At 45.9% G+C, this 26,226-nt stretch overlaps 1 protein-coding gene across 14 annotated transcripts in view; it reads right to left on the reverse strand.

Annotated features, from left to right (window-relative positions):
* LOC106585259 (ankyrin-1) overlaps positions 1-26,226 on the reverse strand; it is a 181,212-nt gene that overhangs the window by 44,932 nt on the left and 110,054 nt on the right. For 7 of the 14 annotated variants that reach the window (XM_014171281.3, XM_014171272.3, XM_014171269.3 and 4 more), the window contains exons 2-22: positions 12,851-12,952; positions 8,973-9,071; positions 7,961-8,149; positions 5,753-5,851; positions 4,926-5,111; positions 4,695-4,793; positions 4,486-4,584; positions 4,263-4,361; positions 3,932-4,129; positions 3,396-3,494; positions 3,187-3,285; positions 2,960-3,058; positions 2,519-2,716; positions 2,308-2,406; positions 2,075-2,173; positions 1,795-1,992; positions 1,585-1,683; positions 749-847; positions 501-599; positions 285-377; positions 2-74 (exon numbers count right to left, since the gene is read on the reverse strand). In XM_014171281.3, the coding sequence (XP_014026756.1) occupies positions 2-74; positions 285-377; positions 501-599; positions 749-847; positions 1,585-1,683; positions 1,795-1,992; positions 2,075-2,173; positions 2,308-2,406; positions 2,519-2,716; positions 2,960-3,058; positions 3,187-3,285; positions 3,396-3,494; positions 3,932-4,129; positions 4,263-4,361; positions 4,486-4,584; positions 4,695-4,793; positions 4,926-5,111; positions 5,753-5,851; positions 7,961-8,149; positions 8,973-9,071; positions 12,851-12,952 (2,524 nt within the window). The other 7 variants (XM_082968547.1, XM_014171275.3, XM_014171277.3 and 4 more) reach the window with 6 other exon arrangements.

A 26,226-nucleotide genomic window follows, 5' to 3' on the forward strand; every position in this document is an offset into this window, starting at 1 on the left:
CCTTCATCCTCTGATACGTCCAATATCTCATCCACTGTTTCTGGGAAACTCATACGATGTTTCTCTGTGGTGGTCTGAGGGAGAGAATGGGAGAAGAGAGAGAAGAGAGACGGGTTAAAAACTGAATAAAGAGCAGCATAGAAGGATTACAAACTACTCAAAAATGTATATAATGTCTGCATCGGGAGGGATATAAAAAGCATTAGTGGAAGATATTTGACAACACCAAAAAGTACTTCTACACAGACTCAGATGATCAACAGTAGTACTTATTTACTTCTCACCATGGAAACCGTCTCCTCGGTAACCAGTTTGAGAACGTCGATTACAGAGATGTACCCCAACCGCTTGGCGATGGACAGGGCCGACGTACCGTTCTAACAGAGAGAGAGAGAGAGGAGATAGACTGAGAGAGAGTCGTTGAACAGATGATGGAGTGTTGGAGGAGGATGATGGATGAGGTGGAGGACTGAAAGGGAGTGAAAGGCAGTGGTGCGTACAGTAGCGACCTCGTTCGGCTGGGCTCCATGTTTGAGCAGTAAGGTGACGATGTCTGTGTGGCCCTGTTGGGCTGCCTGGTGCAGGGCAGTGTAACCAACCTGAGGGACAGAGACACAATCATTAACATACTGACCAGACACAATGAAAATAATCACATCACATAGCCAGTTCATATTACTGTGCTTTACGGTTAACAATGCATTTGGGGTAAGTGTAGTTCCATTGGCGTCCAGAGGGAGGTGCTCACCTTAGTCTTGCTGTTGACATTGGCCTGCTGCTGCAGGAGGAACTTCACCATCTTTACATTGCCATAGTGACAGGCAACATGGAGAGGGGTGTATCCCATCTGAAACGGAGACATGATGTGGGACAGAAACACAGAGTAGGACCCCATCAGTATCAAATACAACCAGCACACACTAACAACTGGATAGCTAACTAAACACGAGGTCACATGATTACAAATTCAACACATACACACTACACAATATCTATAGTGTGTGTCCCCTTTACCCTACAAGCTCTGCGTTTGATACACTGAGTCTTCGGGTAATGTTGTCTAGTGAACCACGGACGCCCCTGCCCTGAGGGTAGTTAGGTGATGTTTATTATTATTATTATTATTATTATTATTGATGTTGGTATCGTAACCCTGAGCCAGGAGAAGCAGTCAGTGGCTATTTATACCAAGGAGAGGAAAGGTCACGTCTCAGACACTCTATCTGCCATGGAGCCCCCATCGTTCATCATGTAGCTCTGTTACTGGTACCATACTGACCTTGCATTAACATTCCCTGAATTTAAGATTAGCTTCCGATAACAAACTGTAACAGTGTGTAAGTCATGATGAGGTCGGGGTGTGTACTTCATACCAACTCTCTACAACCTGGCACAAAGGAGGAGTTTTCATGTGTGATGGAATGCAATTATCTACTGCAATATCCTATCATCTACTGAGATGCTTTAACAATGAAAAGTGTTTACAGAGTCCTGATGTACAGTATATGTCGCTGGGAGCTATTGATCAACGATACTGTTGTATCCCTCGCCTTGTCCCAGAGGTCAACAGGAGTGTGGTCTTACCCGTGTGGCAGCATACACTGACGCCCCCTGCTTCGCCAGGATATCAGCGATGCCCACGTGGCCTTCCTGTGCCACCAGGTGGAGAGGAGTCAGTCCACTCTGAGGGGAGAGGAGCCAGGGGCAAAGATAAGCCATCTTGTTATAGCAGAACGAACAGCGCTCACCCAAATCATCCTAACTCCTTCCATGTATCAGTCCCTGAGGCCTCACCTTGTTCCCCAGGTTGACGTTGGCCTGTTTGGAGATGAGCAGGGCGACCATGTCAGGCCGGCCCTCCTGAGCGGCCAGGTGGAGGGGCGTGACCCCCTGGAGGGACTCGGCATTGGCCGAGGCACCGTACTGCAGCAGGCTGCTAGCAACCTCCACCTGGTTCTGCTTCGATGCTATGTGGAGAGGGGTGTAGCCATTCTAAAACAGAGAACCAAAGGGATATTAGTGTATAGTACAATTATATTTGTGTGAGTGTGTGTGTGTTTGTCTGGTCTCTCACCCGAGCTGCACTGTGTGGGGAGCCTCCCTTGCTGACCAGCAGGTTAACCACGTCCAAGTTGTCATGATGGACAGCCACATGGAGAGAAGTCAGACCATTCTGAAGGTAAAGGAGACACACACATATAATCCACCATAATTTTATTCAAGCATCCTTCAATCTCAAAATACCTTTTGGCCATTCCCTCCACACACCCCTGTTCTTCCCTCCTCCCTGTGTTCTACAACCCTTACCTTGCCAGCAGCGTTAGGGTTGCCCCCTCTCTCCAGCAGCAGCTCTGCCACGTCCACTTTGCCATATTTCGAAGCCACATGGAGAGGAGTGAAGCCTTTCTGCAGAGACATCCCAGATAGAGATATAGAGACATCGGGGAGAGCACACAGGCCCACATTGAGAAACACCCAGAGAGATTAGAGTGTGTGGGCATCGGACAACAGACTGTACCTTGGTCATCTTGGTCTGCTGGGCCTCCATGTCCAGTAAGATGCGTGTGGTCTGAGCGTGTCCCTCGCGGGCAGCGATGTGGAGGGGTGTGTGTCCGGACGTGGTGGTGGAGTTGGGGTTGGCCTTGTGCTCCAGCAGCAGCTTAACCAGCTCCTTGTGGCCCATCCGACACGCACAGTGGAGTGGTGTCTGGTCATCCTGGACAGGGTGGGGTGGAGGACAGGAGAGAGGGAGGAGAGGTACAGACATATGGTGTTGGGAGTCATGTGGGGAACGAGCAAGCGCACTGAATGTTGTTCTGATTGTGTGTGTGTGTGTGTGTGTGTGTGTGTGTGTGTGTGTGTGTGTGTGTGTGTGTGTGTGTGTGTGTGTGTGTGTGTGTGTGTGTGTGTGTGTGTGTGTGTGTGTGTGTGTGTGTGTGTGTGTGTGTGTAGTCATTACCTTGGCCTTGGCGTCTACTGGCGCTGCATTGGTCAGTAAGAACTCTGCCACCTCATAGTGTCCTGCTCTACATGCCATGTGGAGAGGAGTCTCCACTTTCTGCTCACACACAATCAGACAAACACAAATGTGAATAGTGTAAGTCCATAACACAAAAGCATTGTGAAAAGGGGCCAGAGGAGCCAGTTCAGTCAGTGATGAGGTGGATGGATGGGGAGGGGACTCACCACATTGGAAGCACTGGGAGAAGCTCCCTTCTGTACCAGGATGGTGACGATTTTGCGGTGGCCCATGAACGAGGCCACATGTAAAGGGGTCAGGCCAGACTGGGGAGATAAAAAACAGACAATAAAACAATCATCCCTCTCTCCTTGGCAGAATCTTATCTTTCCCTAGCATACATTCCATCTCTTTCTCTCGCCCCAATCTCTCTCACCTCCGTCACAGCCTCTAGGGAAGCAGAGTGTTTCAGCAAGAGGTCCATCACACGCATGTGGTTCTTCTTACAGGCGATGTGAAGCGGAGTGAAACCATTCTGAGGACACAACAGCTGCGTCACTAAGGCACACCACCTCAACACAGCTGCACACTGAAGGTGTGTGTGTGTGTGTGTGTGTATGTATGTGTGTGTGTGTAATGAATACATAGTACTGTATATACAGTTGAAGTCGGAAGTTTACTTACACTTAGGTTGGAGTCATTAAAACTCGTTTTTTAACCACTCCACAAATTTCTTGTTAACAAAATATAGTTTTGGCAAGTTGGTTAGGACACTTTGTGCATGACACAAGTCATTTTTCCAACAATTGTTTACAGACAAATTATTTCACTTATAATTCACTGTATCACAATTCCAGTGGGTCAGAAGTTTACATTCACTAAGTTGACTGTGGCTTTAAACAGCTTGGAAAATTCCAGCCTAAGTGTATGTAAACTTCTGACTTCAACTGTATGTATGATTGTAGTACTGACCAGTGCACGAGAGTTGGGTTTGGCTCCCTTGTCCAGCAGCACTTTGGCCATGCGGTGGTGCCCACAGTGGGCCGCAACATGCAGGGGGGTCAGGTGGTCCAGTGTGATGTCATCAATTGCAGCATTGTACTGCATTAGTTGCCTCACACAGTCCATGTGGTCCCCCTGTGCTGACATGTGGATGGGAGAAAGGCCGTTCTGTAGGAGAGTGGGGGGGAGAGAGAGAAGGAGAGAGGGATGATGCAATCCATTACTTATTGTGTTGTGTGCATGCAGCATTTGAGCACAACTGTCCAGGGATCAGGACTTGGTGGGTTAGCGTTAGGTGTACCTTGGTCTTGGCCTGGATGGGAGCCCCTTGGTCTAACAGGATCTCAATGATCCTCACGTGTCCATTCCTGGCTGCACAGTGCAGTGGAGTCAACTCATCCTGGAGCGAGAGAGCGAGAGAGGACAGTTAACCACTGGTCTAGGGCGATATAGTATCATTTGTGTAACAGGACAGGGCTTGACACTAGAGACTAGAGAGAGACATAGTGGATACAGTACAGTACCTTGGTCTTGGCATCAATCTGTGCCCCTCGGTCCAGCAGGAGTCGTACCATGATCACATTCCCCCTCCTGGATGCGATGTGCAAAGGTGTGATGCCATTCTAGAGAGAATTACAGAGGAGAAAAGCAGTAAGACAAGAAAGAGACCCGTTGAGGGACTGGTAACAATACTATGTGTCAGTGATGCTAGGGCAGAGGGGAACAGACATACCTTAGGGGTGAAGTTGACATTGGCTCCTCTGTTGAGCAACAGTTGTGCGACGCTCAGGTTCTCGTAGTGTGCAGCGATATGAAGTGGTGTGAAGCCTGTCTGTAGGGACACAGGAGACCAGAGCTCTTATACTAAAGGCCTTGATGTGTTCTAATTTGACAAGTATCGTCTCCTCCACTCGCTCTGGGACACAGTAAACTATTTGAAGACAAACACACGGTGAGTACCTACCTTGCTCAGGACGTCTGCGTTGGGGTCGTTCTGTAGAAGCACAGCAGCTGTGCGCGTGTCGTCGTTCCGTGCTGCTATGTGCAGCGCGGGGAGGCGAACTTTGCCCTTGGTGCCGTAATTGATGAGCAGGGCCACAACGTTCTCATGTCCCTGCTGAAGAGCCACGGCGAGAGGGGTAAAGCCATCCTGACAGAGGAGAGAGGAGCGGAGACAGAGGCGAAGAAAGGTTTAGTGACCCAGAGAGACGGGAAAGGGAAGGACAGTGAGAGTCAAAAGGATTGATATGCGATAGAGGGAATAGTACAGGAGGTGTGTTGTAAAGTTTGAAAATGAATAATTTCCTGCTTATACCTTCCTGATTCTGGGAATGTTCCAACTTGGATTCCTGAAAAACCTGGGAATTTGGTGAGTGTTTTTATTTTTTTTTGCAACTTTTTTAAAAATAAACTTTTACCCCTTTTTCTCCCCAATTGGTAGTTACAGTCTTGTCCCATCGCTGCAACTCCCCTACCGAGGCGAGGCGAAGGTCGAGAGCCATTCGTCCTCCAAAACACAGTACACTTCAGCTTGCAGGCGCCCGGCCCGCCACAAGGAGTCACTAGAAAACGATGGAACAAGGAAATCCTGGCCGGCCAAACCCTCCCCTAACCTTGAGCCATTTGTGCAACGCCTCATGGGTCTCCCGGTCACGGCCAGCTGTGACACAGCCTGGGATCTAACCTGGGGCTGTAGTGACGCCTCAAGCACTGTGATGTAGTACCTTAGACCCCTGCGCCACTCGGGAGGCCCTGCATTGTGCAACCCTGAATCTGCTGATTGGCTGTTACCTCAGTAGGAATGCTTTGATTGGCCCCGTTCTCCAAAAGGAACTTCACAACTTCTAGATGATTCTCTTGTGCGGCCATGTAGAGCGGAGTGAAGCCCTTCTGTTACAGACAGACACACACATGGACACATACACACAGGGAGGAGCACAACGCAACAGCAACACACACACACACACACACACACACACACACACACACACACACACACACACACACACACACAGAGGAAGCACAAGCACACAGAAAGACAAGAAGGCAGACAGATATTAACAGAGTTGCATTTAGCTAATACACTCTTAGAAAAGAGGGTTCCAAAAGGGTTCTTCGGCTGTCTCCATAGGAGAACCCTTTTTGGTTCCAGGTAGAAATCTTTTGGGTTCTACCTGGAACCAAAAGGGTTCTACGTGGAACCAAAAAGGGTTCTGCAAAGGGTTTTCCTATGGGGAACCCTTTTAGGTTAGAGAAAGCACCTTTTTTCTAAGAGTGTACGATGGCCTGACATCATGTTTCAATCGGGAGTTGGGCCAAATGCAGGAGTTTATGCACACCCAAAAATGTTAGTAGAGGTGCTGACTAACGGAATAGTAAACTGAAACTGTGTAAAAATAAAGAAAGTTATGCACTATAAATGCTCCCAACAAATTCATGAGCATATATACAGTAGACTGTGCGACTTTCTTTCTTTATTTTTACTCAATCAGGGTTGGGGTCAATTCTGAATTTTATTGAAAATAGCTCTCTTTAATTAGGGATCCTAGCGCCGAAGGTGCAGGAACCCTATTGCTTTTGTTAGTGTTCTTCTTTGTGCATTTTTCCTTTTGGTCAATATCTCAACAACACATGGGTAAAACGCTGTAGAATTTGGCAGGATGGTAGAACCCATCATGCGTACCTATGATGCACTCATTGGCCCCTAGGTAATGTAGCACTACAGTTAATTAAAAACCATGCACACATCCAAAACACATTCAAAACATTTGCCCAAACTATCAAATCCAACTCGTACAGGTGATTGACAACATGTCCCTGAAGATATGTACGTAGTTTAGTGTTGATATCTTAAAATAACATGGAAAACACAGGTCATTTAACTTTGACCAAAAAGTGCTAATGTAATGCTAATGCTAAAATGATTTAACATTTCTTCTTCACATGAACCACAACTCAGATTCACTGAATATTTGATATGTAGAATCTCCAAACTAGTCCCTAGCTAAATTGCTAAGGAAAATGTGTTGTGGATAAAGATGGCCTTTACTGAGGCACTACTGTGCACTGAAGGCTATAACTATTGAACCGTAGGACTTAAGGGAATGGAATTTGGTAAACATGAAGTTGGAAGGGACAGTAGTCTATGGCAGTAACATAGTAGCATGTATTAGACATACCTCATCACGTATTAGAGGTAGAATCGTGCAATTTGGAAAACGTGCAATTGGTAAACATGCTTAAAGGTATGGCCTTTGCCCATTTCATTGCCAGAGTGCCCGACGAGTGACCAAGAGCTGCTATTTCTATTACTCGGACCCTGTTAATGCTGCTCTCAATGCTGCTCACAGCAATACTTGAATTTGAATTGGGCACATCCCACAGGAAGCAAAAATTGCATTGAATTTGAAATCAATTAAGTACAATTAAAGGAAATTCAATGAAATTCAAATAGCTACAATTCACTATACAAATATTTATTTTGACATCATGTATGGTACAGTGCTATACTATGTATAACATAATGAAAAAATACATTTTTAAGTTTAAGTTTTAAATAATTACAGTGGTATGGAAATATTCTAAGATCATTTTGTAGGTTGTCTGTAATAATTCATAATTTACTTACATGTTATTAAATATCTGGGGGGAAAAATAAATGTCCCATTAGTTCAAACACTCCAGAATGGAAGGGAACTACCTAACATTTCATGACAAAAATACAAATCAAAATGCTGATGAAAAATGTCAGTTATAATCAAGCTTATGTTGAAATGGTATCTTAATTATTTTTAGTAATAACTGGCAGATGTGGCAAAGGAATGAGACTTTCATGTTTCATGTCTCAGTTGAATTTCTTTGAATTAAATTATACTTCCTTTAATTCAAATTCAAATTTCAATTCGTGGGTTGAATCGAAATACATTCCGAAATTCAGACCCCAAACCCTGAGTTCCATGCAGTATAATGCAGCATAACTGTATTATAACTGTATCTAACTGTATGTGTATCCGTTGTGGCTGGTGGCTCTTCTGCAGGAGGTTCTGCCAGTGGGGTCGGGGTCTCCTCTGACACTGGTGGGGGTCTCACCTGGGACTGGGCATTGATGTTGGCCCCGTAATTTACCAGCTCTGCCACCACTTGCTCCTGCCCAGCCAGGGCAGCAATGTGCAGAGCTGTGTTGCCTTTCTGTGGAGGCACAGGACAAGAGAAGACATGAGACATAGTGTTTGTATGAAAGCATCTAAAGTAGTGTGGTACTTGTAAGTAGTAGTACGCTTTAATACCGTAAAACTTCAATTCATAGCCCATGCGTTTATTTGCTTAAATCACTGAACACAACAGGCTAGGTGTCTATTTCCTTAATGCACACAGCTTTTGCTCATTTGCGAAGTTAATTGTTTTAATTCTAGAAATCTAATCAATTTCTTAATTTCCTGCGGTAATGTGTTATCATTTACACACTGTGTCACATTTCTTTTGTCTTAGTTTGCCTTTATTTAGGAAAAAATTACTTATTTGACATAATAATTATTCTCCTCTTTAATTGTGCATTTTCACCAGTTCTTACTTTCACCAGAGGTCGATTGGCAGATTTCTGGGGGTCTGTACTCCCGAAGTCGTTGACTTTTTTTTGTGCCTATCAGTTAGCTAGCAGTTCTCAGCTGTTAGCAGTCACTGGTTAGCAGTTTCTTACTGGCGATAAAAACGGATGATTGCCATAATTTTTTTACTGAATTGTAACAAATCAAACATTAAATCTTCTAAACAATTCATGGTAATTCATGGTAACCTCGTTAGCAATTAATTTAGACCCAGCATTTATTTGAAACAGCCGTTGATCTGCTGACCTGTATGCTGTTGCCCGGCTATTTGAGACTCAGCGTTTAACTGAAGTTTTACGGTAAGTAGAATCATTTGAGTATGCAGTATATTGTACTTTGGTGGTGGCATAGGCTTTGTGGAGTACATGAGTGGTAATGTGGTATAGTGCAGGAGGTTGTGGGAGTACCTTAGTCTGGGTTTCCACATCGATGCCTCCATGTAGCAGCTCCAGCACCATTTTAACGTGGCCTTCTTTAGAGGCCAGATGCAACCCGTTGAGCCCATTCTGAGGGAGGAGAGAGAGAAGAGGAGACCTCACACTGTAGGGTCCCTAACACACACTGCACACACAGAACTAAAAAACACAGACCTTTGGGCCTCCATCACACACTCCGCTCTCACACACCATAATCACACCAACAAGTCAGAACCCAGACACTGAACGCAATCTCACACAGCACCCTGAGACACACCAAAAGATCAGATCCCCAGACAAGAACTGCTCTGCTTATTATACAGCTCTTCCTAGATGTATAAAATGCTAAAGTATGTAACTGAGTCCAACTGTACCGTATGGTCAAGACAAACAGCCTCTACACATACAGCATCTACTAGAGATTAACAGTGCTCAGTTAGCAATAACAGTGGCTGGAATTATGATGATGATGATGGTGAGGAGGAGGAAGAGGATGGGAGGGGGATGGCAGGCCGGTGGTCTCGGGGCTGGGAAGAATACGAGCTGTGTGAGATAGGTCTGACCTCACACAGCCTTCCTTCAGTGACACAGGACATGTGAGGTTGGACCTTTCCCACACCACTGATATTATTCCTCTGAGTGGAGAGACCACAGCACACCATCACTCTACTGCAGACTGGAGGGGCGGGGGGGGGGTGGGGCGGGGGGGGGAGCAGAGATGGGAAATGGAGCATGAGGGATAAAGAGAATGACAAAGGAGGGGGGGAAATAAGTAGAGGGCTTAAGAGAGAAATAACTTGAGGGGTTATGAGGGTGTGAGGAGAGGAGGGTTGAGGAGGAAGGGGGAGGGAGGTCGGTAGGGAGGGAGGGGAGGGAGAGAGGCAGTGCAGCTGGGTGGTCGGTGAGCTAGCCCATGGCAGATGTATCTACTCAGACTGGGTACAAGAGACACGACTGCCACAGCCAAGCCTCCACCGAACCTCCATCAGGCTGACCCCTCACTCTGCACAACAACAACACACTGGGAGACACACACACACAACACATTACCAATATCACATCCAATTTCACAACCACACTCAAAACACTTGAGACAATTCCAAAACACTAATACAGACTTGGTTTGAAATGACACACATTGCATTATACATGATTTGAAGGAGAATGGCTGTCAATGGTAACCTGAGACTGCAGATAAAATGTACTGGTTATGGCTGTAGGGTTCCTGTTTGTCCACAGGGTGTCTCTCTTCAGCAGCCTGAGGTCTCGTTACACCTACTTGTATGCATGTATTGAATCCTATGTTCGTTATGAGCGTTTAACCTGGGAATGTGTTTGATGCTAATCTTGATTGTAGCATTAGCGCTGGCAGCATTATAGAACAGAGGTAGAGTGTTTAGCAAACCATGGCTAAGCTGGCCTAATGAGCTGGAGAATCACACACACACACACACACACACACACACACACACACACACACACACACACACACACACACACACACACACACACACTGCTGCCCTGTTTGTATGGCCTATAGGCAACCTCATCCCCCTCACGGCGTAGTTGTCTCTGGCCACCATGGGAGCAGCCATCAGGGTAAAGCAGGCAGGATGGAGGAGATGGGCCTGAGGAGTAACCCCTACCCTATTTAACACCTTCCCCCGAATCCCCCTATTCCGTACCTGTCACCTACTACAGAGAGACTGGCTACCTGGGCCTCAAAACACACACACACACACACACACACACACACACACACACACACACACACACACACACACACACACACACACACACACACACACACACACACACACACGCAGTCCAGACATATCATACAAACACACACACATATTGCACACTTAAATCTTACACAGTAATTCACATTCAAGACAAACAATGATATACAGTACATACAGTCAGGGACAATCCACACAGCAGGTATTGGAGCAGAGCAGAACAGAACACACTGTACACTGAGTTGGACCCAGAGCCAAGACAGATATTCTGCTGGCTGATATCACATCAAACACATTCCAAGCCAAGAGAGAGACGATGGATGAGTCCAAAATGGAACCCTATTCTCTATGTAGTGCTATTGGCCCTGGTCAAAAGTAGTGCATTTTGAAGGGAATTATTACATTTACCTGACACTCTTATCCAGAGTGACTTACAGGAACAATTGGAGTTAAGCGCCTTGCTCAAGGGCACATCGTTAGATTTTTCACCTAGTTGGCTCAGGGACTCAAACCTTTCGCTTACTGGCCCAATGCTCTTAACCACTAGGCTACCTGCTGCTTCATACGGTGCCATTCAGGATGCAGTCAATCACCTCAGTCCAACAGAGAGGATCATTACATCAGTGGTGTACCGCTTTTCATTTGAAACATCTATGGTATAGTTTCTCTAAAACTGACTGGCTAGCTAGCTAACAAACATACATTGCAGATAAATTCTTAAAATGTATTATTTTACACAACATCCAATCACAGCACTGGCAAACCATGGTTGACCAAAATGGCGGACCTTTATCCCATCATAAGAAGGTTCATGTCTAGGGTTGCAAAGGGAGGGTAAATTACTGTAAACTTTCAAAATGTACCAGTAAACTATCAGAATTTTGGTATCTTTCAAGGATTTTCTGTAATCTATCACAAGACATTTAGGGGCCCTTTTGGGTTTACTTCAGATTATCAGAGGGATCTGTAATTATCTCTGGCCCTCTCTCTGGCCTTATCACATCTAAAATATATGAAATAATTACATAAGATTCTTTTAAAACAGAAAATGGAATGACAAAGCATTGTCCTACAGTAAATATAAACCATCAACTTACTGAATGGTGTTTAATATCAGGGTTTCAGCATGAAATATCCTTTCTATTTTTTTTTTTTACACGCTTTTATTTATTTTACAATGTCCATATTTGTTGTCAATGTCTTAGCTTCAAACTGGTGGCGTGCAGTACACCAGTGCATTACATCCATCTCACAGTAACACTCAGCATTTTATCAACATAAGAGTTTCTTAGATTGCTTCTGTAACATGTGTTTGTGGCATAACCTACAAGTCAAATCAAAAATCAAATCAAATTTTATTGGTCACATACACATGTTTAGCAGATGTTATTGTGGGTGTAGCAAAATGCTTGTGTTTCTAGCTCCGACAGTGCAGTAATATCCAACAAGTAATATTTAATTCCACATCATATACCCAATAAACACAAATCTAAGTAAAGGAATGAAATTAAGAATATCTTAATATATGGACGAGCAATGTCAGAGCGGCATAGACTAAGATACAGTAGACTGACTAGATTTAGAGTTGCACTGCATTGGAAGATAAAAAAACATGAATGTTAGCCAGTGACTCTAAAATATTCTTCCCCCTCTCTCTTGCCATTTCCTGCTCTTCCATGTTTTATCTTTCCCTCTATCCATTCCTGCTCTCCCTTCATAACACTGCATCTGAACTTTGCTGATAAGACTCTTCCTGTGTATGTGTGTGTGTGTGTGTGTGTGCTCGCGCTGTTGTTTTGACATGGTCTGAAAGATGACTCATCTTTATTTGACCTAACGTGCCTATACAGTAGCTAACTTGTTTTCATACTTTTATTCATGCATTATCCTAGCGCTGCAGTATGATGACGCAACATTGTGAAATACTAGTTCCACAGCCAACGTAAATGAACAAATGAAATGAAAGAGTGTAATAAATCAGTTCCATTAGCTGATTGAGACTTTTACAAACAGGAAGGCTTTGATTGATCCTGGTGAATCCAAAATGAATCTCAGAGTTTGGAGACATGTATTAATGTACTCTCCACAAGCATTTTGATTGGCTACCGGGCCTTGCAGCTCTCTCACCTGATTGGCTGTGTTGATGTCTATGCCGTTCTTTATATGGTCGATGGCCTTGTCCATGTTACCAGAACGAGCCGCCCGCAGAAAACTAGTGACAGCATCAGCCTGAGGGAGAGAAAGGGGAGATATAGAGGGGGGTGAAGAGAGGCACAGAGAGTTTGGAGAAGGAGAGGTAGGTGTAAGGGAAGACAGAGGGAGATGGAGAGATATGTATATTATTGTCAGAAACCTTCCTTCAAATCAAAACCACACAAAGTCAAAAGACACACAGACAGTACAAGACTATAAATGCTTTCCATTGGTGTTTCCTTCATCTCCCTCCACGCTGTTATTGAACAAGATAGGACAGTTGGGCCAGCCCCCTCCCATTGGCCAATCAGAAGCAGGCCTGGCAGGCTGGGGACCCTAAAGGAGGGGGTGCAGGTGATTTGCATCCACATAAAGACAGACAGAGCCTCTGTCCCAGGCTCCATCCCCGTCCCCCTGAACTAGCTGTGTCCCAAATGGCACCCTACAGTATTCCCTACATAGGTTTCTGGTCAAAAGTAGGGAATGGGGTGCCATTTAGGATGCAAACCGTAGCCTCATTCTGAGCCTCTCACATCTGAGACTTGCTTTACCTCTGCACATACAGTAGGTGATAAGACCGGGGGACACGCTGGTGTTCTGGTGTGTGTCTGCTCTGCCCAGTGCTCTGGCTGGCAGTCTGGCTGGTGTTCTGGTGTGTGTCTGCTCTGCCCAGTGCTCTGGCTGGCAGTCTGGCTGGTGTTCTGGTGTGTGTCTGCTCTGCCCAGTGCTCTGGCTGGCAGTCTGGCTGGTGTTCTGGTGTGTGTCTGCTCTGCCCAGTGCTCTGGCTGGCAGTCTGGCTGGTGTTCTGGTGTGTGTCTGCTCTGCCCAGTGCTCTGGCTGGCAGTCTGGCTGGTGTTCTGGTGTGTGTCTGCTCTGCCCAGTGCTCTGGCTGGCAGTCTGGCTGGTGTTCTGGTGTGTGTCTGCTCTGCCCAGTGCTCTGGCTGGCAGTCTGGCTGGTGTTCTGGTGTGTGTCTGCTCTGCCCAGTGCTCTGGCTGGCAGTCTGGCTGGTGTTCTGGTGTGTGTCTGCTCTGCCCAGTGCTCTGGCTGGCAGTCTGGCTGGTGTTCTGGTGTGTGTCTGCTCTGCCCAGTGCTCTGGCTGGCAGTCTGGCTGGTGTTCTGGGGTAGTAGGGTGTGTGTTTAGTGAATGCTCTTGCTCAAGGTCTAGCACATGCCGTGGTCCTGTTAAGTCTCTGTTTTGTTTGTGTCTGGGGGCTTCATGCCTCTCTCAGACAGGGGTGCTGAAACAGGATCACTCATGCGGCATGAGAGAGAGGGAGAGACAGAGAGAGGGACATGGGGAGAGAGAGAGAGACATGGGGAAAGGGGAAGAGAGAGAGAGGGAGCGGTAGAGAGAGAGCGGTAGAGAGAGAGGGAGAGAGGGAGAGGGAGAGAGATGGAGAGAGAGATAAGAGAAAAGGGGGTAGAGATAGAGAGAGGGACATGAGGAGAGGGACATGGGGAGAGGGGAAGAGAGATAGAGATGGAGATGATGAGAGAGAACGAGCGAGGGAGATGAGGAGAGAGAACGAGCGAGGGAGACGAGGAGAGAGAACGAGAGAGGGAGATGGGGAGAGAGAGAGGGAGAGTGGGAGATGGGGAGAGAGAAGGGGGGGAAGAGTTGGATGAGGGAGAGAGGGTCTACTGCGGCAAACCCTCCTTCCCCCACCATTAGTCTATCTACAGTATATATCGCTATCAATTATTCCCACACTCCTCAGGCCTCATTTGCTCAATGTCTAGGTCGTTACATGTGGTATCACTCCGTCTGTCCAGCTCTCATTCTCCTTCGCTCATCCCTATTTTTCTCTCTGGTTTCTGACCAAAGCATGGCCAGGGATTAATCAACGTGAATAAGATCGTGAGCAACCGTCATACCACTTTTTGTGATCCGAAGTCCCAGCCACCTACAGAATTACAAACACACACAAAAACATACACACTGCACATATTGGTTAGGCTTAGAAATGAAAATACATACCCACCCAAGCAAGTGCGACCACACACAGTGACTCAAAAATGTGTTCAACACAAGTTACACAACACACACTGCCACAGTGACATTGGCCCCCATTCAGTAGTGACTGGAACTGACCCTCCTTTGAGACAGTGGTAACAGAGAGAATGAGGACCCACATGCCCAAGCCGTGGGCATGGCAACTAATGATGCAAACCCTCACCCCTCAACGGAGCACTAGTGCAAGTGGTGCAGCTCTGTGCAAAGAAAAGACTGCCTAAAAAAGAGAGGGAGGGAAAGAGAGGGGATCACTGAGAAAGTGAGAGAGCTATATTCAGCAGCGAATCTTTCAGAGCATTTCCCTGCGACAGACCGGTAGGCCTTTGAGTGTGGTAGCTAACTCCACAGCCTGAGCACAGACAACCACTTCTCTCTCAGCCACTAGATTAGAGATTAGTCAAGGAAAAAGTCACAATGTTTCCAACTTTCTACTTAAGAGTTCATGTAATCTTGTTTAACACCGCTCCTTCCCAGTTAAAGTAAAATCCACAGTGCTTTCTGGGAAATGTAGTTAGTCTAAGAGAACTAAGTGACCTACCTGTTCCTAAAAGTATTCCCTCCACTTGATCATCCTTGCGTTCCATCACTTTTCTCCTCATTCCTTAACCATCTCCATCTGTCTGTCAACACCCTCACACTGTGACTCTGGAAACTCTATGCGAGACCTTTACTTTCTCATGTACAAGACCTTGAACAATGCACACTCACACAGACATGCACATATACATATTCAAAACGTATAAAGACTTACGCATGCACTGTCCTTTTATAACCACACTAAAGACAGTTTTGATCAACTGCTGTCCCATGTGGAAAGTTGAGGCTGAGACAGTCATCTTGGAGTGAACACCAAACGGCACTTAGCACTTGTTAGCACTTAAAGCTGATTTATGGTCAATCCAGTCTGTATTGGCCACACAGCATTTTTCTGCGATGCGGGCCTCTGCAGCAGTCAGTGCATTCCTACTTCTTGCGCTTCGCAGAACAGAACAGAGCTATTGTGAAGGAATTTGTCAAAGGAAGATGTGGTACGGAGGTTGATTTGGCATCAGCAAGCCTCCGGAGGCTCCGCAATTGCGTCACACCCTCTGTATGGAGCCTCCGGACTGTCTTTTAGCAAGCTAGTTATCTATGGAAGATAAACAGCAAGGCTATATGATTGTATAAGCAGCCAGTGTTGTGTGCCTCTCTTTCAGTTCCCCAGTCAGTTACTCACAGTGACAGAGTTGTCCTGGTCAGCCATGGCCTCTTTCCTCTCTGGCCTTTCCTCTAATGGCCTACTCTGTCTCTCCCACTGTGAGAAAGGCGATAGCCCCCAAATCCCCTCCCTCCAGCCTTCTTCAGTACAACAAACTGACCCCCCTAATACAACCCAATCACTCTCCCTGTCGTACCCACAAACCCACAAACCCACCTGTTACCAGGGTTAAGATTACCGTAGCGGGGTACCCTCCTCCCAGAAATAGATACTCATATGTGTGTGTGTTTGTGAGTGTGTGCGTGCGTGCATGTGCACAGACGTGTAGAAACCTACTTAGCCTCAAATATATGCTGTCCACATACATATAGCTGGTCAGAGAGTAATTTGTTTGATGGTGAGTGTTTGTGTGTTCACTGCCATGGTGACTCAGAGAACATCTTTTCACCACTGAGCAAAAATAGCTGAAGACACAACACACACACACACACACACACACACACACACACCACACACACACACACACACACACACACACACACACACACACACACACACACACACACACACACACACACACACACACACACAAACTTGACCTTCTGGAATGCACTCCTACAAGGTGGACATCGGCCAACTTGGCCCAGGTCAGGCAAAGTTCAGATGTCAGAGGGTGATTTCAGCACAGGGAAAGTACAGAAGTCTGACATGATCTATCCCTACACTAACAGTAGCCCTCCATGTCAAGGTCAATAACTTGGTTGAATGTCAATTACACAAGTTGTTCACATTTTTACTGTTCAGTACAGTGTGTTTATGTTGCTGTGTATCTGGCCTCTCTACTGTACATGAGTAAGATAGTATGGACTGTAGTGGTGGGTGTTAGGGAGAGGTACATGTCTGGTGCAGTCAGATAAGAGTGGAAGGGGCACTCTGTAGGCCACACCCAAACCCTGCCTGCCAGACTTCCACAGAGTAACACCACTCTCAGTGTAAACAAACTTTACTCGCTCATTATCCTGTCTGACACAAATCCACACACACAGACACGAATGAACAAACGCACACGCACACAATCCTCTATTGTCTTGTAAATCCTCATGCTTATCTTAACTAACCCATTCTGATGGAGATGGAGGTGGGTCTAGCTCAATGATTTATATATACACTAGATGACTGATAGCGCATTGGGGTTAAAGCCGCCGCTCCTCCATCTCCACCTATTCCACTCCAGCCATTAGCACAAGCCTGTCCAACATCCTGTGTTTGGAAGCTACATTCATTTTATTACAAACACCTTAATGCATACTTAAAGATTATACTATGTGAACTAAACCAAAAAATAGACCATAAAAAAAAAAGAAGCATTTTCCTTAAAGTATCATTTTGCGAGATTACTAATGTTACTATCCCCACTACACCAAGAAAATACATTTATTTGAAATACTGTAAAATTCCATTCATTCCCATAGAGGATTGCTCCTACTGGGAAGTGTCAATATGGCTGATCGGTGGCTTCAAAACACCATAGTGCCCTCAAAGCTCATCAATAAGCTAAGTAGCCTGGGACTAAAAACCTCCCTCTGCAACTGGATCCTGGACTTCCTGACGGGCCGTCCCCAGGTGGTAAGGGTAGGTAACAACACATCTGCCACGCTGATCCTCAACACGGGTGCCCCTCAGGGGTGCATGGCCGACGACTCCAACACCCTCATTAAGTTTTCCGACGACACAACAGTGGTAGGCCTGATCACCAACAATGATGAGACAGCCTATAGGGAGGAGGTCAGAGACCTGGCAGTGTGGTGCCCGGACAACAACCTCTCCCTCAACGTGATCAAGACAAAGAAGATGATTGTGGACTACAGGAAAAGGAGGACCGAGCACCCCCCCATTCTCAACGACGGGGCTGTAGTGGAGCAGGTTGAGAGTTTCAAGTTCCTTGGTGTCCACATCACCAACTATCATGGTCCAAGCACACCAAGACAGTCGTGAGACAGAGAGCACGACAATGCCTATTCCCCCTCAGGAGACTGAAAAGATTTGGCATGGGTCTTCAGATCCTCAAAAGATTCTACAGCTGCACCATCGAGAGCATCCTGACTGGTTGCATCACCACCTTGTATGGCAACTGCTTGGCAATACTGAGGGTAGTGTGGACGGCCCAGTACATCACTGGGGCCAAGCTTCCTGCCATCCAGGACCTCTATACCAGGCGGTGTCAGAGGAAGGCCCTAAAAATTGCCAAAGGCTCCAGCCACCCAAGTCATAGACTGTTCTCTCTGCTACCGCATGGCAAGCAGTACCGGAGCGCCAAGTCTAGGTCCAAAAGGCTTCTTAACGCTACTGCTACTCTCTGTTTATTATCTATGTATTGTCACTTTACCTCTACCTAAATGTACATATTACCTCAATTACCTCGACTAACCGGTGCCCCCACACATTGACTCTGTACCGGTACCCCCTGTATATAGCCTCACTACTGTTATTTTATTGTTGCTTTTTTGTATTTTTTTTTACTTCAGCTTATTTTAGTAAATACTTTCCTAACACTTATTTTTCTTAAAACTGCATTGTTGGTTAAGGGCTTGTAGTAAGCATGTCACTGTAAGGTCTACACCTGTTGTATTCGGCGCATGTGACAAAAACAATTAGATTTGATTTGAAATCCTCTCAATCGCCAATACATAGTATCAGCAATCCAGGGTTTGTTTACATCATTGGCCTAGCTCCTATAAGCCCTAGAGAGGACAGTGATGTGGGACTGGCTGGGGTTAGTGGAGCTACATCATCAATCACCCTCTACTGTTCTATTACTGAAATTTTACTGTATGGAAGGAGAGACAATAACCTGCAGCATGTCATCATTAGCATCACAGTACACTGTAATGCTATGGGTATCCCATTGTCCTTAGGCTCTGTACACTGACGCAAACACTGTACCTCTTGTCTCTCTCTCTAATCCTCACATTCTTCACTAATTCTACCCAGCTTTCCTTCCTCTTCCTTTGTTTGCCCCGTCTCATACAATCCTGTCCTCCATTCCCCCTATATTTTCCCCCTCTTGTCATTGCTTTCTCTCCTTCTCTCCCTCCCTGACTCTCTCGCTCAGTGGTCTGGTGCTGCGGCAGACAGTATGACATCACCGCCGAGCTGGTGTACTGCAGTGTGTGTGTGTGTGTGTGTGTGTGTGTGTGTGTGTGTGTGTGTGTGTGTGTGTGTGTGTGTGTGTGTGTGTGTGTGTGTGTGCGTGCGTGCATGTGCATTATGAGTCCCAGGCGTAGTCTCAACAGTAAGGGATTACTGTCGCTCAGTATCTAGTAGTAGGTGTGAAACCACGGCACAAACGTCACTCTGTGTGTGTTTGATGACATGCTATAAAAGTGACGGTTCTACTTGAAGCCCTGGATGACAGGACAGTGTGAGGCTGCAGTTAGGATAGGAAGGAGGAGCAGTGCACGGAGGCAGTATAGAGCTGCCTGGTCTCAGGCTATTGTTCCGCCAGGGATAGTGACTGGGGCTCGGCCATTGATCTCGAGGAAGCCCACTCCCTCTCCTATGGTTTCATGGATCTGTGTGTGAGGCTGATACGGGCATCTAACCACTAACTAATGAAGAAACCAGCTATGAGTCTGCACTACGGATAGCCTGAACTACACAGCTCCCCCGTCAGGGAATTAACGCGAGGAAGCGTGTGTAGAACACACACACACCCACACACACGGCACATCACAAATTTGCCGGCACAACACCAGATGCAGATCATACATATCTGAGATGCCACCCCAGCTATTTGTGCACCAGCAGAAAGGTGCCAATAAGGGGTTTTACATGTCGTATATGACAAGCTCAAATCCAGCACATAATAATAACTGTTGTAGTACAGCTATAGCATCCTATCTAGGGCCACAACATACATGCGCTGGATATTCCTGCAGAGACATCTTAAACAGCGATTCCATTTCCCTCTTTTGCTGACTTGTATTTGTTCTGGATATTGATTTTCTTTCCCTGCCTCCCTCCCTCCCTCCCTCCATTTCTGCCTATTTGAGCTAGCTGCAGAGTGAACGTGCTGTTTCCGGTCAGGGTGGTGGTGTTGTGGTGAGGAGCCAGTCAGACAGAGACCCCCAGGGACTCTATGCTCTGGACACACAGGAACCAACCTGGCCGAGCAATTACAACCGCTCACTCAACACAGTCTATATGTCTGTCCGTCTGCTTCCAGCTATACCCTCTGATCAAATGCGGATAATAACGGTTTACATTCTCACACTTCCTATATCTTTCTGGGGGAACCATAGAAATAGAGAGGGGATTGTATACAGAGTGAGAGAGACTGGAAGGAAGAGAGACAATAAGCATTCCTCATGTGTACTACTGTGTAGTTACACTATCATTACTATTGGTAACAAGGATGCAATTATATGGCATCAACTAGAGAGCGCTAATAAGTCCCATGGTTGCAATAGACTTGTTCTGTAATTGGGTTAACAGCTAGCAATGTAGTCACTGTGGGGTTACACTATAGAGTGAGATCAGAACCAAGAGAGTTAGTGAGTGAGGTGTGTAGAGAATTCAGTGGGAGTCTGAGCTGTCATCTGTGAAATCAAACAGAAGCACAGTCAGTGGATCTACAGCTTTGATCCGACTATCGCTGAATGCATCTCTATACTGACGTTTCAATACGGCTGCAGCATTGAGCTCTTTTGAACGATGTGTGTGTGTGTGTGTGTGTGTGTGTGTGTGTGTGTGTGTGTGTGTGTGTGTGTGTGTGTGTGTGTGTGTGTGCGTGCGAGCGCTGCGCGCGTGAAAAAGAGAGACAGACAGAGGACCAGAGTGAGTGAGAAGGGCTACTTGATCAGATACAGTAACAGTACAACATGTTTAGCCCACTCTCACAACTATCAACAATGCACATACTTTGGAGCGTTCAAATTTCTTAAGGTCGCATCATCTGGCACTTCACAGCATCCTTAACCAGATGATAATCGCTGTAGCTGAAATCTCTTTCTACACAGCAATCTCACTGGCTATACAGTATACAGACAGAACACCTTAGCTCTCTGTTGTGTGTCTTTGAATCTACATGCTCCCTAAATTAGCATTATGTAGGAGCTTCACTGAAGCCAAGGTCAAATAATGTAGCTAATGAGATCAGTGTACTGATCATCAATGTACTTACCACCCCCACACAACAGACAGCCCACAACAGGACATCACATTACAGATAGACTAAAAGAAGTCACAACACAAGGAGTGTTACAGAACAGGACACGCACCCCTCACACACACACACACACACCCCTCACACACACTTCTCATGCACACACTCCTAATCGCAGACACACATGCACCGTTACTCCCTAATATACTCCCAAACAACCAGATAGACTCTCTTTCCTGCAGAGATCTGTAGTTGCTATGGGACACCAAATACTATGAATGTTATGGACAGAACATGAACAGACAGAAGTTCTGTTTTGAGAGAGTTAAAGTTAAATAATTCACTCAACGTTCTGCCACTGTTGTTCTATTCTATTCGATTGAAAACTGAACTGAAAGATGAATCTGTTTAATATGAGACAGACGTCATCAGGAGACTTCAATATGGAACAGAGAAGTGTGTTTTCACGGTGTCTCTCAAACAACCCTCTCTTTACTCATCATCTCCATTTCCTCTATCCTTCACTCCTTTTCTCACTCCCTTTCTCTGTGTGACAGACAGAGACATGGACAGATTCATTAGCGAAGGGAAGACCAAATAGAGAGAGGGAAGCGAGGGATAGGCCTCCAAATAGTTCATGTGGAGAGAGAGAAACAGAGAGCAGCGTGGTGAATGGCACTGAACAAGCTGTGAATCTAATCTGAATGATGACCTAGGAAAGTAAATGGATTAAAATAGAAGGATAGTCTAATCAAAGTTTGCAGTAAGATGATACAGATGGACAGATGGGGAGCATTTGGGTTAGTTAGGGATCACAACATGGTTAAACTGTAGTAAAAAAAAACCCAGAGCAGACAGATAAACCCACAGACAGACTGGCAGAGAGTCAGTAGCATGACAGAGAGAGGATAGAGTGAAAGAGAGAGTGAAGAGATTAGAGTGCTGAAAGAAAGAAGGGGACAGATATTGGAACACAATCCAGTTTCTACTCACTCCACAGGTGATGATCTTGGCCGGCATGCCTGTTGGCCCTCCAGTCCCTCTCCGCTTTTCTCTCTTTCTCTCTGTCTCTCTTACACACACACTCACACACTCTACTATCGTTCCCTTGCCCCCAGAGAGTGTGACACACACACTTGAGTGCACAGGGCCCGTCCAGGGGGAGGGGACAGGAGGGGAGGCTGGGGGTGAGGGGGGCCAGGGGGTTTATCTCTGGAGGAATGCTGCCTGTATCTAAAGACACACACACACACACACACACACACACACACACTCATCAACAAATATGTTCCCCTCAGTCTCACACTGTGTCGCCTCTCCCACTACCTCTCCCTGTCTCTCTTTCTTCATGCCACTTTCCCTTTACTGTCTCCCTCTACTCTCCACCAGCTCCCCCTTCATTCTCTCTCTTTCATCCCCAGGTTGATCCCTTCTTTTCTGCTGTCCCCCCTTCCATACATGTCTCCCCACATCTCTCTGTCCCTCCTGTATTTTTTGTGACAGCCAGACAATAAAAACAATTCTCGGGCCAGGCATTTCCCAAAAGGCGTGGTGTTTCGGGTGGAGAAAGCCTGTGCTGTGTGAGCAGGTCTGTTCCAGTCTGTAGAGTGACTTAGCGCCCAGCGGGTGGGGGGGCATTTACGCTGCCATTGCCCTGTGACAATGGGCCAGACGCACGGGGCGGGGGGAGGGACCAGGGGGGCGAGTCTCTCAAAGGGCCCTGCCTCTTTTAATAAAGCGTCTGTCATTCCCTGCCTGAAAAGGCCTCCTTTTCTCCCCCTCTCACCTCCTTTCTATCTCTCCTAGCTAAACGCTGGGAAAAGCATATTGCTGCCAAAACCATGCAGAGAGATAAATGCTTGTAGGAGCAGGGGATGAGGGGGGATGAGGGGGGTAGTAGGGGAGCGGTTGTTCCTCCTGATGGGGGGTTACACACCACTCAGTGTCACTGGACCGTGACCTGGGTAAAAACATCACGTGACTGGGTCCTGGTGTGTTATGTGGGTGAGAGTTTCCAGTGCCAACCACTACAGGGCAGGGGGCTGGAGATACTAATGTCTGTGAAGAGATGACAAATTACCCTGTGGTCCTCAGCTATAGAAGACAAATAAGCTCCTTTCATGATCTTAGTATTATCTAACAAAACTCTGCCACATCTAATATCCCCTGGCTCTGAGTCCAGTATGTAGGGGGAAGCTAAAGATGAGTGATAACATAGCAGGAATAACAGACTGACAACAGCTCTTCAGATCAGAGTCCAGACGTGGGAATGATGGAACCAGGCTGGTATCTGTCAAGAGCCAATGACGTTCTCTATTACGGAGAATTCTAAAACAGCACCAGTCTGCCTGGCCCACCCATAGCCATCACCCATTGCCAAACTTTAACCAAAGACTAGGCCTAGACTGGGGCAAAGAGAGACACAGAGGAACGAGCCACGAGCCATGACTCTCTGAATGTGTATGGGTCAGGACCAGGGTTATATGCTGTGATATACTGTGCTCTCCTGTATTGTGATGTGGCTGATTTAGGTTAGGGGCAGACGTGCCCTCTAGACCTCCCATCCTGCCCCCCTCGTTGGCAGGACAAAGCCCCTCTGTCAGTGCTCTTTAGGGCCACTGCCATCAGCGTGTGGAAGGCGCTAGTGGGGTTTTATTGCCTATTTCCTGTTGCTTCCTGAAATACTGGGGAGACTTCAAAAGGTGGTGGAGGAATCAACATCAACATGGACAAACTGTCATTCTGTCACACACACTCATACTTTGTCATACACACAGTCGCATGAACACACGAATGCAGGCAAACTCTGACAAGCACACACACACACAGACACACACAGACACACACACACACACACACACACACACACACACACAGACACACACACACACACACACACACACACACACACACACACACACACACACACACACACACACACACACACACACACACACACACACACAGGTTTTTTTCTGGATCAAAAAGGCTTATGTGGTGGGTGTGGCAGGTGGTGTGGAAGAGAGCTTAAGTCGGGCCTTCTGCGTGGCTGAATTTTAGACACATTTTCGGAGAAATGTTTGTATTTTTACAGCAGTTTCATGCAATTCTACAAATTTCTACATGGAGCTGAGATAATTGTTTGCAGTTTTAAAGCTAATTTCCTGTGATTCTACATATTCTGCCATGGAGCTGAGATACTTTTATTCCGATTTAAAGCAAATTTCCTGAAATTCTACTCATTTTGCCATTGCTAATGCTGTTTTTTTTTTGCTCAAACATAATAAAATCTATACTGCCAATGTCATTGTTTTTGTAATTAAACATTTTCCCTGACTGTCTAGCTTTTATTTTGGTGATTGTTAGTTCTCAAAGATTATATTATAAAACATATATAGGTCCATTATCTTTTCTACATACTTTATATTCTGGTTTCAGTTGTTTAAGTTCACACTGAAAGTATTTATTATTCTTTTACACTGCAGAAAAATCCCTGCACGCACACACGCACACACACACACACACACCAGCATGGGGCCAACTCCTTAGCCTGGGCCTCAGCTCCTCACACACAGGACTAACACTGGGATAACACAGGACTGTTAGCTAACTGTTCATAAGAAGCTACAGGCCTTAAAGCGGGCTAACAGACCATTCCATGTCTAACACTAGACTAACACTGTGCTAACACAGACCTATGGCTGCGTCTACATAGGCAGCCCAATTCTGATATTTTTTCCACTAATTGGTCTTTTGACCAATCACATCATATCTTTTCACATCAGAGCCGATCTGATTGGTCGAAAGACCAATTAATGAAAAGAATATCAGAATTGGGCTGTCTGTGCAAACACAACCTAACTCGCACACATTGAACAAAGAATATACATTTTGGCCTATACTAAGCTACTGTGCCCCAATCACACCCGCAGGGTGAGAGACTTGCCTATAGACATGTAAAGACAACAACATAATGGACCTGTTTAACACAAGGAGGACATAGAAAATAGGAGAAAGACGAGACTAACGGAGAATGTATAGCCACAGGCAGCAATTGTTTTTGGGCAGGACCAGTGACCCATCAGTCTTTTTGAGTGGAGAGGTAGAGCAAGAGAGGACGAAAGGGAGAGATACTGTAGAGGGAGAGAGTGTGCTTTTGAAAGAGAGAGGGGAGAAGGGGGGAACAGAGCAACATCTCCCTACCCAATGGGCACAGATGTCAATTCAACATCTATACGTCTATTCCACGTTGGTTCAATGTAATTTGAAATGACTAATTTCATTGAAATGACATGGAAACAATGTTGATTCAACTGGTGTGTGCCCAGTGTGTGTCCTTTTTAAAAATAATTTTTTCTTCCTTCGTCTGCTACGTGAGAGGGGCATCAGACAGAAATCTGGTGTCCTCCGTAATTATTGGGACAGTGAAGCATTTTTTCTTATTTTGGCTCTATACTCCAAAAGTTCAGATTTTAAATCAAATATTTGAGGGTATTTTCATCCATATCGAGTGAACTGTTTAGAAATCACAGTACTTTCTGTACATAGTCCCCCGTTTTAGGGAAGCATAAGTATTGGGACAAATTACTTATACACTGAGTGTACAAAACATTATGAACACCTGCTCTTTTCATGGCATAGACTGACCAGCTGAATCCAGGTAAAAGCTATGATCCCTTATTGATGTCACTTGTTAAATCCACTTCAAATCAGTGTAGATGAAGGGGAGAGACAGGTTAAAGAAGGATTTTTAAGCCTTAAGACATGGATGGGAGGTATGACATTCCTAGGATGCAATGTAATCATTGTGTGCTAGGAATATGATACCAAATACTAATCTTTTGACTTATATACACTTTTAAGTGAATTTGTCCCAATATTTTCGGCCCCCTTTTTGGACTATGTTCAAAAAGTGCTGTAATTTCTAAACGGT

The sequence above is a fragment of the Salmo salar genome, chromosome 24 (genome assembly GCF_965601325.2).
Source record: "Salmo salar chromosome 24, fSalSal1, whole genome shotgun sequence".
NCBI lineage: Eukaryota > Metazoa > Chordata > Actinopteri > Salmoniformes > Salmonidae > Salmo > Salmo salar.